Source organism: Lithobates pipiens, unplaced genomic scaffold (assembly GCF_037356315.1).
Source record: "Lithobates pipiens isolate NorthernLeopardFrog02 unplaced genomic scaffold, aLitPip1_a1.2 Scaffold_13, whole genome shotgun sequence".
Lineage (NCBI taxonomy): Eukaryota > Metazoa > Chordata > Amphibia > Anura > Ranidae > Lithobates > Lithobates pipiens.
This window is the reverse complement of record NW_027507718.1, coordinates 412,153,594-412,174,554: the sequence shown is the minus strand read 5'-3', so window position 1 is coordinate 412,174,554 and position 20,961 is coordinate 412,153,594. Positions and strand designations below refer to the sequence as shown.

Genomic DNA, 20,961 nt, shown 5'->3' with positions numbered 1-20,961 from the left:
AGGGCCTTGCTATGGCTCTTAATTTAAAGGGACCAGAACAAGAACTATGGCTCCCTCCCACAATCCTTCATGTAAAATTAGGCCTGGAGGTACAACTTGTGGACTGTTTTTTTGATGATATCCAACTGACACTAAGCCCTTGTACACACGGTCGGAGATTCCGACAACCAAATCCGTCAGATTTTGTTCAAAACTGTTGCATACACACGGTCGGACAAAGTTGTCGGAAAATCCGATCTTTCAGAACGTGATGATGTAATTTTGTTACGATGGGACTACGTTCAGGCTAGTAGCCAATAGCTTTGATGTAGGAATTTGATCTGAGCATGCGTGGCACTTTGTCCGATCGGAATTCTCTACACATGATCGGAGTATGTCCGATCGGAGCATTTTGTTGAAAAATATTTCCGGCAAGTTGGAAAAGTTGATCTGCCGGATATTCCGACGGAAACAGTCCGATGCAGACCACACACAGTTGGAATATCTGACAAAACGCTCCGATCGGACACATTCCGTCGGAATCTCTGATCGTGTGTACAAGGGCTTAAAGTGAACCTGTGTGGAATAAATTGGGGAACCTAAAGAATCCAGAGCAATCACTCCTGATCCTGGTTTCACTATGTTGCAATTCACTGGCCTGGTTTTATTCTGGATGGGTGGATGTGTGTGGGGGGGGGTTGTATTCTGTGGGAGGAGAGGGGTGAGGGCTGTATTGTGTGTAAGGGAAGGCAGGGATCTGCATTGTTTCCAAAGTGATACTAAACACACACTGTTTCATTTACATTGTCCCTTCTATTTCTGTATGTGGATGATGGCACTGTATTTTTTTTATTAAAAAAAGTAGACTTTTTCTAATTCGATATAGAGCTGTCAGACCCAGCTCTTTCCCAGCCTGTCTGCAGAGAAACATAAACAGATGGCGCTTCTAGTCCTTTGCTGCAGCCCACGTGTTCAAATAAACCTCCAAAAAGCAGTCTTTGGAATACAGCGTAAAAAAAAAAATTATTCATATCAATAAACTGTACAAAAATATATTTGAATTTAAATCTTTATTTTTTTGGCAATAACATGGTGTGGGTGGATTTTTGCCATTCACAGGCTGTGTCACGCCCTTCTAGCCTGTGTCTTAGAATAAGACCAAGGTGAAGCTTCCATCAATCTACATGTAATATCCCGCCCCCATGGTGTGTAGCTGGTTAGTGGGCATGGAGGAGGGAGGGAGTGGGCTGTCATTTACCACTGTGTATACGCCAACATGTGTGACTCTATAGTCACATGGGATGCTCAGATGTGATAGGGAGGAAATGCTCAACATAGAAACTTACTGAAAACTGAGCATGTGCAGAGTTGCCACCACAACTGCAAAATCTCTAGCTGCATTGGGGACATGAACAGAAGGTGGAGATAGAGAACAGCAGGATCAACCAGGTTTTTTTTGCAGAATACAGAAAATGAATCTCATAGTGACTGAGTATGAACAACATGTAATGCACCATTTATTGATAGTTTTTTATGATATGGGTTCAGTGACACTTTAATGTGTGAGGTTGAGATAGGAGCGGTGTGTGTGCATGTGTTAAGAGTGAGGAAGGGTCGGGGATCTGGATTGATTATAAGTGTTGGAGGTGCAGGGGTCTGCATGGTTTGTAAGTGGGTTGCGCAGTGGACGAGGGGGTGTAAAGGGGAAGGATGGATGAGTGGATGCAGAAAGGTGCAGTATATGAGGGAGTGCAGAGCTGAAGGGTGGATGAGTGGACACAGAGAGGTGCAGTATATGAGGGAGCGCAGAGATGAAGGGTGGATGAGTGGACACAGAGAGGTGCAGTATATGAGGGAGAGCAGAGGTGAAGGGTGGATGAGTGGACACAGAGGTGCGGTATATGAGAGAGAGCAAAGATGAAGGGTGGATGAGTGGACACAGAGAGGTGTGGTATATGAGGGAATACAGAGGTGAAGGGTAGATGAGTGGACACAGAGAGGTGCAGTATATGAGGGAGTACAGGAGTGAAGGGTGGATGAGTGGCCACAGAGAGGTGCGGTATATGAGGGAGTACAGAGGTGAAGGGTAGATGAGTGGACACAGAGAGGTGCAGTATATGAGGGAGTGCAGAGATGAAGGGTGGATGAGGTGGACACAGAGAGGTGCAGTATATGAGGGAGTACAGAGGTGAATGGGTAGATGAGTGGACACAGAGAGGTGCGGTATATGAGGGAGTACAGAGGTGAAGGGTAGATGATTGGACACAGAGAGGTGCAGTATATGAGGGAGAGCAGAGATGAAGGGTGGATGAGTTGACACAGAGAGGTGCAGTATATGAGGGAGTGCAGAGATGAAGGGTGGATGAGTGGACACAGAGAGGTGCAGTATATGATGGAGAGCAGAGATGAAGGGTGGATGAGTTGACACAGAGAGGTGCAGTATATGAGGGAGAGCAAAGATGAAGGGTGGATGAGGTGGACACAGAGAGGTGCAGAATATGAGGGAGTGCAGAGATGAAGGGTGGATGAGTGGACACAGAGAGGTGCAGTATATGAGGGAGAGCAGAGATGAAGGGTGGATGAGTGGACACAGAGAGGTGCAGTATATGAGGGAGAGCAAAGATGAAGGGTGGATGAGTGGACACAGAGAGGTGCAGTATATGAGGGAGAGCAAAGATGAAGGGTGGATGAGGTGGACACAGAGAGGTGCAGTATATGAGGGAGTGCAGAGATGAAGGGTGGATGAGTGGACACAGAGAGGTGCAGTATATGAGGGAGTGCAGAGGTGAAGGGTGGATGAGTGGACACAGAGAGGTGCAGTATATGAGGGAGAGCAGAGATGAAGGGTGGATGAGTGGACACAGAGAGGTGCGGTATATGAGGGAGTGCAGAGATGAAGGGTGGATGAGGTGGACACAGAGAGATGCAGTATATGAGAAAGTGCAGAGATGAAGGGTGGATGAGTGGACACAGAGAGGTGCAGCATATGAAGGAGTACAGAGGTGAAGAAGCAAATGGTGAATGAAGGGATGCAGAGGCGATTTTGTGGACGAGGCGGTGCAGAGCCAAGTACTGACGGGAGTGCAGAAGAGATGCAGTGGGCACAGAGGTGGGGAGTGGGGGGTTCCTTAATGTAGAGGGTTGTGTTTTATCTCTTTTTTTTTTAGGCAGAGATACTAGATTACCTTTTTTTTTTTTTTTTTTTTTAGCTGGAATGCCAGCACTCTCTGCTGTGTGTTAGGTACTCTTGATTGTTGCACTTTGCATGTTAGTCAGGAGTGTGCAACATAAGACAGAGCATACAAAGTGCAGCAGTCAGGATTGTGAAACTTTATGCGTACATTACAATATCCATACTCTGTACATGATGTAAGCTATGCACCCCTTACCGTTGCATACTTATGACTGCTGTACTCTGTACATGACATATTTTTGACCTTTTCACTCTATATGCCAATAGTAATTATATGTTCCTGATCGAAATATTAATTTACAGTTGCTTGTTTATAAGTAGTCCCTGACTTCTTTAATGAAGGTGGACTCGGAATCAGAAAATCGTTGGCAATCTGTATGTGTGTGCAGAAAAAACATTTGCAATGGAAAAGTTTGTTTTAAAAAATGGTTGTGCTGAGGTTTATATGTGTCTGTGTAGCAAAGTAATTAAGGAAACCATGTCACCAGATTAGGCTTATTTTATCTGGATGCTTTTATTAAATCAAGCACAATAGATGTATGACAGCTCTAGAGAGATTCTCTCCAGAGCTGCAGAATAAAAACATTTTTAATTCACTTATATTAGCAAGTGGCTCAAGCATCAGAGTCAGCATGTGCTGTGGCAGCTACAGGAGCAGCTTGAAGAATAGGATCTGAGATTGGAAGTGTTGAATTCCTATTTTTTATTTATCTTTGTGCATAACTTATACATTAAAACAAAAAAAACAACCAGTTTGAAAAATAGCACAACTGTATCTATAATGCATTATACTTAAAAAAAATTTAAACTTGACATTCTTAACAAATATGTAAACCCAACATTTCACATTCCTGGTATGTGCCTGCTGTACTATGTACATGTGTGAGAAAGCATACTGTTCTCTTTGTATTGCTTCCTTTGTGTGAAATACCTTGTATTCTTACAGCCCCTCTGCTTTCCTATTAATAACTGACCACAGTAGGCATAGGAGCACATCGTAGTCAGTTTTCTGGCTGTGCTGGGAGCTAATCCAATGATCAGACTTGTGCTGACATGCCCCCATTCATCAGGAAGTTCAGTGTGATGATGTTTCACCACCCCCACATCGGACTCTCGGCACACCCAGAAGCGACACAGACAGGGTGTTCTCTACTTTCCAGTTTCCAAGATGGCCCCGGGCATCACAGACTGCTACAGCGCATGCGCATCGGTGACGTAATCTCCACAACGACGGCGGTCTATTTACAATCTGCGTTTTCTATCTACAAGCCGGTTTGAGAGGAAAGCCCACTCTCCATCCTGGTTCCTCACATTGCCTGCTGCCTTCAGTCTGCCCTGCTTATTGGTAAGCCTTATGCCTCTCTTTTGCTCTCCCAGTACCTGCTGCCCATCCTCTGCACTTGCTTTTAATGGGACCTCTTCTCACAGTCCTTTGGAGGCCGCTGCTCCAGACCATCCACGAACTACAAGGTAAGGGGGCGTATGCGATTGGTAAGTAATGAAGAGGAGAAGAGAGTGCATTGCCACTAATACCGTCTCATCCTGGTAGTTCTGGCAGGTCATCGCATTTTAAAAGAAAAGAGCGTTCACCTTCAAGACACTCATTCCTGGAGAAGCTGGTCAAGAACCTCCCATTACCACAGAGATTCGCCTTCATCTCACCAGCATCGAGATGAACATCGCACCCGTCCTGCGGCTAATACCTGCTGGGTCAGCGGGGTACAAGCTCTACCAAGTAAAACTAGTGTGCCAAATCTGCTTGGACGAGGCAACCGGTGATAAAGAATCAGACGCAACGGAGGCGTCCAACATAATAAGAGAATTGGTAAAAGAATCGATCATGCAGGTGGCGGCATATGAACCAACTAGGCCATCTAATTCGGCTTCAACTTCTTATGCTCCTCAAGACCAAGAGGATTCCCCAGAAGAAGACGAAGTTTTGATGCCTACCTCATTTGATTTTGCACTGATAGATCCTTTTGCAAAGTCAGTAAAAGAAGCGATCGGTTGGGAAGAAGAGAAGGATTTCGAAACGTTTCCATTTACTGAAGAACTCAAACAGCTAATAAAAGATGAGTGGCAAAAACCGGATAAAAAAAAACTGGGGCTAAACAATAGGAGAACCAACGATGAACTCCATTATCTCGGGCCCCTGTGGTGGATTCCTCATTGATGCGCCTGGCGCGACATGTAACTCTGCCAATCGAGGATGCCGTGACCTTCAGGGACGTAATAGACTGCAAAATAGACCTCGATCTTAAAAAGGCCTACTCAGCGGCAGGTGGGGGCTGGCAGCAGTCCATAGAGCTATCACCAGCTGGACTTCCAACATTGAAAAGTTGCTGCTGGAAGCAGCGGATCAAGAAAAAAAATCATATCCGCTCTGCAGGAACTCAGCCTAGCGGGAGACTTCGTGGCAGAAGCTGCGGTAGATATAATAAGATCTTCAGCGAGAGCAATGTTGGCCTCTATAACATCCAGGAGAGCGCTGTGGCTAAAGCCCTGGGTCGCCGATACAACCTCTATACCCAGTTGGTGTAGAATCCCCTCCAACGGCACCAACCTGTTCGACCCCAATTTAGACTCTGCAATATAAAGGTCACAGAAGGTAAATCGGGTCTCATCCTGTCTGACAGAAGACCCAAACAACAAAGAAATCTACCCTTCAGACTTCATTTGCCTGAAAGGTATCGAGACGCAAGGTCTTATAGACCAGGGAAGGAGTTCAAACAGAATTGGCGAAACTCACAACTGTCCTTTGTGAGGGTACAGAAGTCCAAAGTGACCAACCCAGGGGATCAACAGAAGTCCTTTTGATGCTACGCACGCCCAGCCCGCAATAGTAGGAGCGAGGTTGAGGCTATTTTCTCATGTATGAATAAACCATATAAAAGGCCCCTGGACGATATCTACTATCCAAGAGGGTCACAGATGGACATTCAAATACAGGCCCCCCCAAGGATCACTACAGATTTACCAGACTACCGTCCTCTCTCCCGAAGTGAAAACTTCTAGTCAAATATATCCTGGAATTACTACAGAAGCAGGCAATTGTAGAGGTCCCATGGGAACAGAGAAGCGTAGGTTTTCACTCTCCTCTTTTCGTAGCTACAAAGAAGACAGGAGACTTGAGGCCTGTGCTAGACTTAAAAAAAAAAAACCTCAACGAAACGATTCTAGTCAAATCCATCAAGATGGAGAGCCTTCAACCCATATTAACAGTAGGGACGAAAGATTAGATGCTCTTGGTTGATTTGTCCGACGCTTATTTGCATATCCCCGTGCACCAGACCTTCCAGAAATACCTACGCTTCGCAATAGGTCACCAGCATTTTCAGTTTCAGAGCCTCCCGTTTGGGATTTCAATGGCCCCCAGGACCTTTACAAAAGTCTTACTTCCGGTAATAGCGCATCTGAGGGAGAAAGGACTAAGAGTCCTATACTATCGTGACGATATTCTCCTCCTCGCCGACAGCCAACAAACCCTGCTTCAACATCGAACAATACTAGTCTGTACACTCCAACAATTCGGGTGAATAATAAACTGGAAAAAGAGCAGCCTGAGAAAAGAAGATCCAACCGCTGGTTCACATTAATAAAGAAGCTCCTGATGACAGACCACCTGTCTGCCAGAGTGTCTCTAAGCATCCTGGGTTCAATGTCTTCCACCTTTCTGATGCTCCAGTGGTCCCAGTGGAATTCGAGAATCTTCCAAAAATTATTCTCAAGACAATGGAACCGGTCATCAATGAATCGGCAGATATTTATCACCCAGATGGTAAAAAAATCTGCACGGTGGTGGACTCGAATCAGCAACCTGACACGCTGCCGCCCCATTGTACCCCCTCTACTAGAAATAATCAGGGCGGACGCCAGCCTCCAGGGATGAGGAGAACATTATTAACAACAGGGGGCACAGGGCCACTGGTCCTTTCGCCCACAGGGTATAGTCTCAAACATTCTGGAGCTCAGGACTGCCTGGTAAGCCCTCCTAATCTTTGGTCCACTACTCACGGAGAAGAACGTCCTCCTGTGCATGGGTGGTAGCTGTAAACTACGTTCACAGACAAGAAGGTACCCAGAGCAACACGCTCACGGAAGAAGTTCGACCTATACTCAAATGGGCTCAGATTCACATGACGGATTTGAAGGCAATATACATCCCAGCAATATAAAACTCGCGGATGTCTTGAGCCGTGTATTTATATCAAATGAGTGGTCCCTCAGTCATCAAGCCTTTGCAGCAATGCCAGAGAACAAATGCCCCCGCTTCCTAGCGAGAGCTGCCTACCCAACAGCGTCAAGAATCGACTGTCTTTGCCACCCTTGGAAATTTCACCTAGGATATATATTTCCTCCGGTTCCCCTAATAGCCAGATTTCTGGCCAGGCTGAAGAGCTTGACATCCAGTCATAGCAGTGTTGCCCTTTCGGCCGAGGAGGCCATGGTTCGCGACCGTCTTACATCCAAAACACAGAGGAGCCGCTTCCGCTCTTCCCGAATTTTCTCTCACAAAGGTGGATTCCTACACCCATCACCGGAACAATTACATCTAACGGCTTGGAAGTTGAAAGGGAAAGGTTATTAGTAACTGCACTGCAGCAGGCCAGGAAAAAATCAAACAACACATATAACAGAATCTGGGAGAGATTCTCCGCTTTCGCACAACAGTCCTGGGATGCACTCTTCCAGTCAGTCTCTCAAGTTCTAGAGTTCCTACAACTAGGTCTGGAGAAAGGACTAGGTTCAAGCACCCTCAAAGTCCAAGTCTCTGCCCTGTCCGCAATGACAGGAGTCAAATAGGCCTCGAATCCTCTCATTCAATTCCAGAGAGCATGCCTGAAAATAAGGCCACCCAGGAAACCAATTTTCCTGACCAGTGACCTATCAATTGTTTTAGAAGATCTGTCAAAGGAACCCTTCTTTCCTGTTGAATCAGTATCCTTATGGGATTTAACAATCAAGTTATAATTTTTGGTCGCAATAACGTCTGCCAAAAGAGTTTCAGAACTACAAGCTCTGTTAATTAAAGAACGCCTTTTTTTTACCCGGATAGAGTCGTCCTCAGACCCTCGGATCAATTTATACCTAAGGTAACATCTACCTTCCACTTCAACTCGGAAATTAATCTTCCAGTTTTTCTTACTAATGAGGGGAACCCTCATCCTTTGGACATTAAATCTGACATCTCCACCTACTTGGAAGCTACCAGACCGTTCAGATGGACAGAAACCCTTCTAGTTATCCCACATGGCACAAAAAGAGGTCAGGCAGTCTCCTCAAGAACAATATCCTCTTAGCTAATTAAAATCATTAAAAGAGCATACCTAATTCAGCTTCTCCCAATACCAGAAGGATTGAAGGACCACTCGACTAGAGCAATGGCGACCTCCTGGGCAGCGTACTGTAGAGTGGCCCCAGAATCTATTTGCAAGGCAGAAACTTGGTCTCCAAGAACCACATTCATGTCACACTACAGAACAGATCCGGCTCCATTAACTACGGTTGAGTTTGGGAGATCAGTCATTCAAACAAATTCTTCCATACCCCGTACTTGAGTAAATAAAATCTTCTAAAAGCTCCCTCCCATGTAGCGAGTTATTTCCCAATGTGTGTGCTGCCATGATGCATCAGGAAAACTGAAAATTATATACTCACCTTTCCGGAATTTTCCTTTTCTGACACATCCCATGGCAGCACACAGGAACCCACCCTTCTAAGGCGATAATTACTGAGAATGCAACGGTAGACTCCTCTTCAAATCTCATAGCTAACCAGTAATATCAGGTTGTGGAGGCGGAGTCACAACCCAATGTGTGTGCTGCCATGGGATGCGTCAGGAAAGGAAAATTACGGAAAGGTGAGTATACAATTTTCCGTTTTCATGAGCTTTTCAGGCGTTTTTTGTAGCGTGAAAGGGGTCTAAGGGTTAAAGTTCTCAAAGTGTGGCTGGTGTACTGTATGTCAATATGCTTTCCTTTAGTTTAACCCTCTAATTGCACTTTGAAATTGTTCAGAATAGCTCGCAGTTCTGTGTATAATTGTGCTTCAAAACAATAACAATTATTTTTAGGTATGCTATGTGAATGGAAACACAGAATGAACATACAGGAGGGGTTTCTCAGATTTGACTGCAAAAGTGAAACTACATGAAAGAACAGTGCTCTAGGCAAAGTAGCAGCTTTGGCCGCTGATCACATTGAGGGGACATGGATAAAGGATTGCAATGGGCACAAAGAAGCCATCCAATTTGCATTGTCTGTACTGATAAGGCCATACCCATCAGACGCCAACATTGCTACAGGTTACCATTTTTGAGTTAGAGGAGGTCTAGTGCTAGAATCCTTGCTCTTGCTTAAAAGATCACGGAGATACCTCACGTGTGGTTTGAACACCGTTTTCATATGCAGGAGCAACTTACGTATGTGCTTTACAGGTTTTTTTTTTTTTTTCCTTATTTAACTTTATTTTACACTGACTTTAAAAAAATAAAAAAATAAATAAAATAAAATGTAAGTCACTTTTGTAAACATCCCTTGTAATAGGAAAAAAAAGCATCACAGGACCTCCTAAATGTGAGATCTGAGGTCAAAAAGACCTCAGATCTCATAATTACACAAAAAAAAAAGTATTTTTTTGCAATAAAAAAAAAAAAAATTCCCTTTAAGACTGGAGGGCGGAAATTACGTTTGATGTCGCTTCTGCCCTCCAATGTTACGGAGCCTAGTGGGGGCCATCTTCCCCATCTTCCCCCCCTCACTCAGCATTCAGCCTGAGAGGGGAGAGACCACCAAACGAAAAGAGGACCGCCCGCTCTTGAAGAGGATACTGGGGTTATGGTAGCTAGCTGCTGCCATAACTGTATTCCTCTTTAAACAGCCCATGTACAATGGCGGTGGGCGGTCCTTAAAGCGGAGTTCCGCCGAAAAAAATACAATTAAAAGTCAGCAGCTACAAATACTGTAGCGGCTGACTTTTACAATATGAACACTTACCTGTCCACGGCGCCTGCGATGTCCTTACCCGAAGCTGATCTGTCCGTCGGTTCCCTGATGGAGGCACTGCCATCTTCAGTAAGGGAATCAGGAAGTGAAGCTTCACAGCCTGGTTCCCTACTGCGCATTCGTGAGTCGCACAATCTCACTGGTCCCTGCTGTCTTCTGGGACATGTGTCTCTCCCAGAAGACAACAGGGGACAGAGGAATGGCTGGACATGGAGGATACTGCGGTGATCTATGCCCGAAAGTGGGAGCAAATACCTGGATTATGCAGGTATCTGCTCACCCCTCCCCCTGAAAGGTGGCAAATGCAACACCGGAGGGGGAAAGAAATCCAAAAAGCGGAAGTTCAATTTTTGGGTGGAACTCCGCTTTAAGTAACAGTAGAACTCCATATATATTTTTTTCCCCATGCAGGATTGTTCTTGCCACCCTCACGTCAGCAACAGTCCCCATCACAAGACCGCTAGCATGTGGGGGGGGGGGGGGGGCAGGAGCAACAAGGACCGGTCTTGCGCTCAGAGGATTGGTTGATTAGGCAAGTAGATCTCTGCTCTGAAATCCCCTAAACAAAAACGAGGAGTTAACATGCACTGAGGGCAAAACCCCACTGCATCGGAAAAGAAAAATTTTGCACAGAGTTGTTCTTTAATATAAGATAATGGACAATACACCTTTAGGACAGATCAACAGTACAGACACTTTGACATAAGCCCTCCAGAGTCAAGATGTACTTAGATTTCCTTGGATTAATGCATTTCAGATGTTAGAGATTTGGTGCCAGTGATAAAGGGGCCAGCTTGCACAAAGAACTCCAAGAATTTATATCAATATAATGAAGAAAATCATCAAGTGCATAAATAAAATAAATAGCTTTCACAGGGATTACCTATTTTTCTGGGCCCCAGATGCTTTGACTAATGAAATGCATTCAGATACCAGTCTTACCAAGATTGGAAGCTAGAAAGCAGCTGCAGGAGGGCTGTAGACTAGTTGCAGGACTCCATGGATAAAACCGAATACCGCTTCCTGTGCATACTGGGAGCAATGTGTAAGGGGACATACAGTATGTACAGAATGCCAGGTCTAGTAGGGAGATGTTTGCACAAGTATTTGAGGCGTTACAAAATGTTCGTTCTTCACTTTGTACACCTGTGTCTTGTAATGCTAAAAGGAAAGAAACTCGTTTAAAAAATTATTAGAACATATATAATGCTACAAAAGCTATTTGTATAATTACTGTATTTTTCACTACATAAGACGGTTTTAGAGGGGGAAAACAAGTAAAAAAATATTCTGAACCAAATGGTGTACTAAAATATTTACCAGTCCTGTGAAATGTAGCCTAACCAGTGCCCATGAAATTCAGCCTGACCTGTGCCCATCAAATGCAGCCTGACCTGTGCCCATCAAATGCAGCCTGACCTGTGCCCATCAAATGCAGCCTTACCACACAGAGCTCTGTCATGGATTTGAATATCCCAGCACCCTCTGTAAAAAAAGTCCCGCCTATGATACCAGTCACTGATTCAATGTATCATTGGATCAGTGTTCCATCTATCTAGGAGGTGGGACTTTGTTACAATCCTCCACTTTGCACAGACCGGCATTCCCTGGCGAGCTGTCATCACATTCGCCTGTCACTCAGACAGAAGACCGAGCAAACCCGAGCGGCCGCCTCGGCCATACTCCATTCGGCCGCTCGGGCTGCTCTGTCTTCTGTCTGTGGCTGAGTGACAGGCCCAGCCGGGAGATCGTCTGGCTCGCAAGAGACTTGGGATGTCTGTCCTCCTCTCTTCTGCCACAGGGGGGGGTTGAGTGCATCTTATGGAACGAAAAATACGGTATTCAAATGCAATTATTAATTTTCTAAAACCGCCCAAACACAAAATTAAAGATAGCTTCACTGCTTTTCTCAGTCTGCACTATGATACACATACATTTTAGGCATACCCTGCTATGGGGGTTTTAGTGTGAAACTTCTTAAAGGCCTGTCCTCTTCTAAAAGGATTCAGACACTGCAGCTTTCCCCATTAGAATGCTGAGATTTGTCCAAGTGGTGATAATAAAGAATGACCCTCCGATTCTAAAATCTGCCCCTTCTTTAGAACAGAGAAAGATACATCTGCAATGATGTTCACAAAGACATAGCAATCAATACAGATCACCTACAGAGGATGGTTTTTACTTTAACAAAACTGGAGTTACACATTTATTAAAAGGAATATAAACATATAGCCGAGACCAACAAATATATTGGGTGACTAGTGATGCCTTTTGCCTAGTGATGTCTGTGGGCTGAATGAAAAAAATCTGACAGATTCCTCCATTCACGCCTTCCATCCATTCCTTCATCCATAGATGAATCTCCCTCAGTACCTCTTGTATTCTGACAGCTGGTATCAGTGGCCATCAGAATATTGAAGAGTGGTTGGATCCGATATGATGCAGCTATTGCTCGACTGAAGCTTTTCCATCCAGCTACTTCGATTTTTCAGTCGAAGGATGCTGGTTAGGAGGTTGGTGACGATGCAATTAACTTAATCCTAGTAATAATTTAAAAAAAAAGCAAAGGCTAGCATGTATATTGAATAGTTTATTTTATCATAACAGATTTATGTCGTTACAGGCAGCTGTTGAATAAATTCAAAATTCCAGCATTCAGTACGCAATGGTCTAAACAGAAAACGTGACTACATCAGGCATACGTTTCATTTTTTCTTTCCAGTCACCCACCCCCATATTAAAAAACAATTAAATGTATTATTAAACTAGCAAACAAAATGTACTAAAATGTTTATTAAGATAAAGAACATGTGTATACAAATGTGTTTCTTAGGGTACTTGTACATTTCATGTTTGTTTGGGAGGCAATATAAACAATAATGTTCACATGGAGATCGCTGATTATTATGCTAGAAAGGACATTCCCCCTCCAGGGTCAAAAGCCACTGAGAAAAAATTGGAAGAAAGGGGAAATCAAAATAGCTCACATCCTACTTTCCTAATATTCCTATTTGAATAGAAGCCACTTTGATCTGATCATCACACTAGCTTCTGTTTATAAGGACAGATGGCTGGCATAATCAGCAGCAGAATACTGGGGTGCAAAGTAGGCCCACTCTGGTAGGTAGGTCACAAGTCTGTTTAAAAGTAGCATTGACTGGACTGGATTGTACCTATAAGCCAGGGATCTCCAAACTTTTAAAAAGGACCACTTTACTGTCCTTCAGACTTTAGGGGGGCTTGGATTGTGGCCAATGAGGGTAGAAAATGTGCCAGGCCCAGCACCAGTGAGAATGAACTTGGCCTCAGGGTTTGTGGTCAGGAGGAAAAGGAGTTGTGCCCTATAATTGGTATTAGTGGGTGTAATAGTACCCCATCATCGTTATTAGTGGAAGAAATAGTACCCCATTGTTGGTGTCAGTGGGGGGAATAGTGCTCCAAGGGCTGCATCTGGCCCCAGTTTGGAGACCTCTGATCTAAACCACTGCTGTGGCTGGATACAATACGTATCTGACTGCAGGACAGTGGGAGACAACTATGGATAACTAGTGTGACACAAGTAGAGGTCGACCGATATGGTTTTTTTCTCTGGCCGATGCCGATATTTAGAAATCATGGCGGCCGATAGCCGATATATGATGCGGATTTTTTTGGGCCGATATGTTAGGCCGATTTTATTTTATTTATTTATTTTTTTCCAATCCCCCTTGATCTAACACACCTTTCCCACTGGGGCGTTTTTCAGGCGCTTTTGGGCTAAAAATAGCGCCTGTAAAGTGCCTGCAAAATGGCTCCCCTGCAGTCTGTGTGAAAGACAGAGTGCTTTCACACTGAGGCGATGCGCTGGCAGGATCTTAAAAAAAAAGTCCTGCAAGCAGCACGTTTGGAGTGGTGTATACCGCTCCTCCACCACTCCTGCCCATTGATATGAATGGGCACCACTGCCGAAGCGCATGCAAAGCGATTTGGCAGCAGTGCTTCATGAGCGCATTTAACCTCTTCCTTGGCCGCTAGCTGGGTTATATGTGCCCCACTAGCAGCCAAATAGCACCGCTAAAATGATGGTAAAGAGCCGCTAAAACTTGCGTTTTACCATCAACGCCTGCCCGCTCCAGTGTGAAAGCGGCCTTCATAAGTGATACAGAAAATTTCTTACATTTAAACATTTATTAAACAAAACAAACCTCCAATTAGTTTACTTGTATGTATGATTTAGATTAAAAAAAAAAAAAAAAAAAAAAAAAAACTATATATTAAATAAAAACAGGTAGTCAAAACTTTTGGACGAAAAAAAATAAATGGGCTAACTTTACTGTTTTTATTTAATTTTTATTTTTTAAATGGTGTATTTTTTCCCCCAAAAAATGCATTTGAAAGACCTCTGTGCAAATGCCGTGTGACATAAAATATTGCAACAACCGCTATTTTATTCCCTAGGATCTCTGCTAAAAAAATATATATAATTTTTGGGGGGTCTAAGTGATTTTCTGGCAGAAAATACAGGATTTTTACTTGTAAGCAACAAGTGTCAGAAAAGATTTAGTCTTTAAATGGTTAAACTGAGAACTTCTAAATACTGAGATGACTTCTTTCATTCAAGTGTAAACATTGTATCTTTTTGTTCTTTTCTTGGCAGCCTGCCCAGAGAGGAGGAAAGACCTTTCTATGAGGACTCAGGCAACTTACACTGACTTCTATTACAGAAGTCATTTCAAAGTCCCGCTGTAGTTCTAAATCGGCTTTTTATCAGCACAATCGGCCGATGCCAATTAATTAAAAAACGGTAAATATCGGCCGATATATCGGTCGACCTCTAGACACAAGTATTAGTATTTTCCATTAACAAAATAAAGAAAGACCAAAGCTAGTCATTTTATAGGCAGCTACACAGACAACAATGATTTAACAGATAATCAGCACAATTATTACCACAAAAACTGATAGTAATGCCTCCCATTAGAATTATGGCTACAAACAACTATCTGACATAATACCAAAGGTCTATCACTATTTTTAAATGCCCCTAGTATAGAGTAAACAGCGACTTTATTGAATTAAGACATTCGTTGTACAGTAACCAATATACTGTACCAATAAACAGGGCAAACACTAAACAGTATGTTACCCCAACATTTCATATTCCTGATATGTATCCGTTATACCATGTTAAACATATTTTGTTCTCTTTATATTGCTTCCTTTGTGTGAAATACTTGGTTATCCTGCCAGTCCCACTGCTTTAATAGCAAATACTTTAAACTGACCCTGCTAGGCAGGGGAGCGCATCCATGCCAAAGTGTCAGTTTTCTGACTGTTTTGAGAAAACAGCCTACCTGTCCTCCAATGATCAGACTTGTGCGACACCCCCCCCCCCCCCCCCATTTACTGGGATGGTCAGTGTACTGCTGTTTCTCCATCCTCATCTCTCAAAGTCCCTTATGCAGCTGATAGAAGAAAGAAAGAAAAGAAAAGAAAAAAGTATATATTTTATACATATACAAACACGTATTTTACCCATTTTAAACTGAATGGGTTGTTTAAAAAGGTAGGGGTTTACATATGCTTTGACTAAACCCACATGTGATCGAAATGCCTAAAAAAAATTAACAAAACTGTTTTTGACACTTTAAAGAAATCTAAATCCAAAGACAAAAATGTATTCTATTGCAGCTCAGCAGTCCTGAGATAGGGAGCTTTGTTTCCTTTTTTTTTTCAATTTTTACCCTTTTGTTTTCAACTGGTGATACCACAAACTACACACTTCTTGTCCTTGGGTGATTACAGTCACTCCACCACTGTATCTATGATAGGACTTCAAATATGTATTTTTCAGGGCTGATAGGATTAGTAGTTACAGAACAAAAAAAGCTTGGTTAAGGTCACAAAGTACACTATTTCTGACAGAACCAACATGGATTTTATGTTCATGTTGAAAATGTCCTTAGAAAATGAATTTAGCCACTACATCTAGGGACTAGTAGGACACAATATATATTACATTTTTGTTTTGTGTTACGTTACCCTTTCAACAATGCCCATCGTGACAAATTATTTGACAAGAGCACCCAGAAAAGGTGTGCCTTCTTTACAAAAATTCTGGATTTTCAAAAGTCAACAATGAGGAACATCCCCACCACATCCTACATGTAATCCTATGTAATATGCAGCAGCCTACTGAGTGATGATCTTCTGTCCCTGTGGGATGTGCTAGAGATATGTTTAAATACAGGACATTGAATGTTGCATGTGCATGTGGTTATAGGGAAGCTCAGCAGCAGCGGATTTAGAAGTTGCATGATACAGATCAGGTCCAGAAGGCTTAGTCTTCATCTGAATGGCTTCTTTTCACCTTGCAGGGACAGGTTTGCTTTAAGCCAGGTATCTCTATAAGCATGGGGCTGCATATATGTGTCTATGCAGATATTTTTGCCACTAATGTGAGCTTTCTGGAGCTCAAGCAGGGTTTAAAATATATATATTTGTAATAGTATGCTTTTTAGCAACAAAACTAATGTGTTTTACTTATTTTCAAACTGAGGATGCTGAATATGAGGGTAGTGGGGGCTCAAATTCAATGATCTACATATACATCCCCTTATAGCCATTTTATCTCAGAACAATATATTCTTTTCTTCATTCAGATACAAATTATTTTTCTTCCATTGAACCATCTTCTTTAAACATGCAAAAGCTGTCCAATATACAATTCACATTTACGTTATGATTGGTCGGTGTCTGACAAAACATTAAGAACGGTGCAACATGGACACATGCACCTGTTTCAAGAAAGAACATTGCTTTTATGTATTATTTAGCCTTAAGCAAGGCACGTTTTCATCTGAGCCAAGAAGCCCATGAAACTCTTAAAGTAGTAAGAATATGTGTATATTATGACTCAATATTGAAATATGTAAAAAAGACAATATCTCAATGTATTTTTCATTTTGCACAATACTTGTTCAATACAGTATTCAATGTAGTGAGTAAAGAAATTGGAAGATGACATTCTCACTTTGTAGTAAATGTAAAATGTCATATATTAACTTGAGTCAGATACAGTGTAAATACAGCAAGAACAACGCCACAGACAGGCATTAAGATATAGTTCTTATATTTCTGCCAGTTGGATGGCTGCATCTCCATTTCATCCTTCTTCCTGTTCTTTTTCCGTTTTCCTTTCAAGCGGTTTTCAAATGCTTCTAATTCAGCCTATGAAAGGGAACATTCACAAAAGGTAAATTGCAATGCAAATTGTACAGTTAACATATTGTTTGGATTGAAGGGAGAAGGGTTAGAACCTCTTTTTTTTTTACTGCTGTGTACCTGCCTGGGGAGATTTCCTTTACATCTTTATGCCCCGTACACACGAGCGGAATTTCCGTCCGAAAAACCATCCAAGATTTTTCGCTCAAGCTTGGCTTGCATACACACGGTCACGCAAAAGTTCTCTGAACTTTCGACCATCAAGAACGCAGCGACATACAACACTACGACGAGCCGAGAGAATCAAGTTCAATTCTTTAGAACATGCGGTGAATTGTTTCCAAGCATGCGCAGGAATTTTGCGCATCAGAATTGGTACAGACGATCGGAAATTTCCGATCAGAACTTTTTCCGACTGAAAAATTGAGATCCTGCTCTCAATCTTTTGCTGGCAGGAATTCCGCCAGCAAAAGTCTGATGGAGCATACACAGGGTCGGAAATTTCGATCAAAAGCTCACATCGGACTTATGCTGGCGGAATTTCCGATCATGTGTACGGGGCATAAGAGAGCTCATAGAAGTGAAGGGAATCTCCTCAAAAGGACACATACAGAAATAAACTCCTCTGCCCTTCCTGTAACTGAAATATGAAAGGTTGCAGAATCACAGATGATGCTCTCACATGATCATAGCCACGGCAGTGTTACCCTAGAAATGGCAGTTTGGGAAACACTATGCTATTGGAAATGAGATTGTCAGATCACCTCTGTACTCAGTGGCCAAAGGCACAGTGTGTTACTATTCATGCACAAAATAGTTCTTAGGCAGATGCAAACCATAATACTCAATAACATGATTCAGACACATACAGATTAGATACCGCACTAACTATTCATCAGCATATATTTAGCGCTTGATGGCCATCATCATCCTGGGTGCATATCTTAAATAGAAAATAATCTCAGCCTCCATGTTCCAAACTGAGCTTTCCCTGGTCTGAACCTGGTCAAAGCACCGATGTGTACCACGCCGGTGATCCACACAATGTGCGTGCCGGCATCCAAGATGCTCATTCAAGAATCTTGACAGCATGAGTGATGTAAAGATGCCACACTTCCGACAGCCCAGTATGTGATCAAGGAGGAAAACTGCCTCAGCCTCTCTGTTCCTCCCAAGCCATGCTCCGGATGCGTTTTTTTTCCCCCCACCTTGGGGCATGATGAAATTTGTTAGGGCGTGGCATGGGATGGGTTGAGGCTGTTTTCCACCTTTATCACATACTGGGCTGTCATAATGGTGGTGTCTCTATACATCACACTTACTGTCAAGATTCTAGTCATTTCAGTTCTATTAAAATAAATATCACCTTTTGCTAAACAAATCCTGTTCGCCAACAAAAATAATGGGGGCCTCTCGGTCCCGAATATAAGAGACTACTACGTGGCTGCTACCATTGCTCCGCTCGCTCACCTCCACGAGACGTATCAACTCCCGCTATGGGCGACTATTGATCTGCTTGAGACTGACCCCGTCCCAATCTCTTCATTACCATGGCTCCCACCTATACATCGCCCTAAGATTACAGGGCCTTGTATGATTCATACGCTACGAGTTTGGGACTCGGTGAAGTACTCGGCGGGGCTGGCTTCTCCCCATCTCCCGCTGTTGTGACTTTTACGTTGCCCACTTTTCCCTCCAGGCCTTAATGACTCAGCGCAATTCAAGTGGTGGACCATGAATGGCTTCTGCGACATACACTCCTTGCTTACTCCCACTAAAATCTTAACATATGATGTTTTACGCTCGTCACATGATATACCTCTACGAGAATATTTCAGGTATCTACAGATCCGTCATTTCCTCCAGAGCCTCATTAAATCTCAGGACGCCCCATACAGGTTGACACCGTTTGAGAGCATCTGCAGATCCAGGCCCCACTCCCCTGGTCTGATATCTATGATATACTCAGCTTTGGTTTCTAAGAGGAGACCTCCAGTGCGGTCTTACCATTTGCAGTGGGAGAGAGAGTTAGGGAAGAAGCTGGACCCGGAGGATTGGCAGGCAATGACCCTAGACATATCCAACTGCTCGCGCAACGTAGTGATTCTGGAAAATGCATATAAGGTGTTATACCGGTGGTATTATACCCCGACGCGCCTGGCTCGCTTTGTCCCAACCTGTTCCCCTCTTTGGAATGTGCCCAAGAAGGCACTATGGCCCATATTTGGTGGACGTGCCCGCGGGTGTGCAGACTATGGGTCAGGGTATACGTTTTGCTCCGTAGCCTACTTCGCGTAAATCTTAAAAAGGATCCGTTTGAGGCACTCCTTGACAAACCAATCACTGCGCTGTTACGCCCAGAGCGCCAATTGGCGCAACATCTCTTTACTGCAACTAAGTTGACAATAGCCAGAGTATGGAGAACCCCAGCCCTGAGTTTCGAGGCAGTCAAGAACCGACTGAATGATGTTATGGTCAATGAAAAATTGTCTTCTGTTCTTTCTGACACTCATGCCAAGTTCCTACGTGTCTGGCAGCCCTGGATTGCATATCATTATTCTCCTAGATTCGATGTCGCTATATTATAAATGTAGGGACCGAAGGTGCACACCCTGTGACCCATTCTCTTCCCTCCCTCCCCTCTCTCTTCCTCGACCCCCCTTCCTTCTCTCAATTGACCCTCACTACTCCTCCCCTGCTTCTCATTCAACAACCTCTTTTAATCTTCTCTTGACTCATTATACATCTTCTTCTCTCCTTCTTTCTTTTGTCTTACCAATTAACAGTAGATGATTACTATGGGCTGTTACTGTATTGCACGACATGCTTCTGTTGCAGTCATGTGAAAGCCCGGGTTTACCCGGACACAGATAATGTTGGAATCGCCTGGCAACAGCCTGCTTTAATAACTACTATACTGTGAAACACCTGAACTGTTATTTGTATGAAAGCCTATTGTATTGGAATGTAAACTTGTTAATTAATACTAATAAAAACCTTTGTAAAAGAAATATCACCTTTTGCAAAAAATAAATAAAAAACTTACCAGCTGTACAATCAGAGGTAACATTTAAAGTCTGCAACCAAAATCATTTTTCACTGCTTAGAATTACTGTATATTTGATGGTAAAAGGTAGTTGCATATTATTGAGACAGGATAACTAGTCAAACTGAAATAAAGGGCACAAACGCCACCTAAATGTCCTCTACTAAATACTGTGAAATACAGCACTGTAATACTGTCCTGAGATAAACACAAGAACCATCACATTGATGGCCTCTCCGAGAATGCTTGCTGCCAAGCCATCATGGCGATCCATAGGATTAAATACTTAAAGGAAATAGGCAGAACACAAATCAGGAGTTCTAACTTCATATGTGGTCACTTGTTTCAGGTCAGTGAATGAGACACAATGTAACAAGAATGCAATGTGTGAATATGCAAGACTAAAAAGTAGGTAGCAATCACCAAAAAAAGGACATTGTATCAGCTCTAGCAACTTCCGTGGTGTTGGAGGGGCCTGTCCAGGGGGGTGGTAGAGGGGCCTGTCCAGGGGGGTGGTGGAGGGGCCTGCCCAGGGG

The 20,961-nt window shown here is 43.3% G+C and overlaps 1 protein-coding gene across 2 annotated transcripts in view; it reads right to left on the bottom strand.

The window, feature by feature from the left end:
- Positions 1-12,753: 12,753 nt before the first annotated feature.
- NFXL1 (nuclear transcription factor, X-box binding like 1) overlaps positions 12,754-20,961 on the bottom strand; it is a 149,926-nt gene continuing 141,718 nt past the window's right edge. For both annotated transcript variants that reach the window (XM_077477531.1, XM_077477532.1), the window contains exon 23: positions 12,754-17,385. In XM_077477531.1, the coding sequence (XP_077333657.1) occupies positions 17,209-17,385 (177 nt within the window). In that variant the 3' untranslated portion in view covers positions 12,754-17,208. The remainder of the gene's footprint in view (positions 17,386-20,961) is intronic.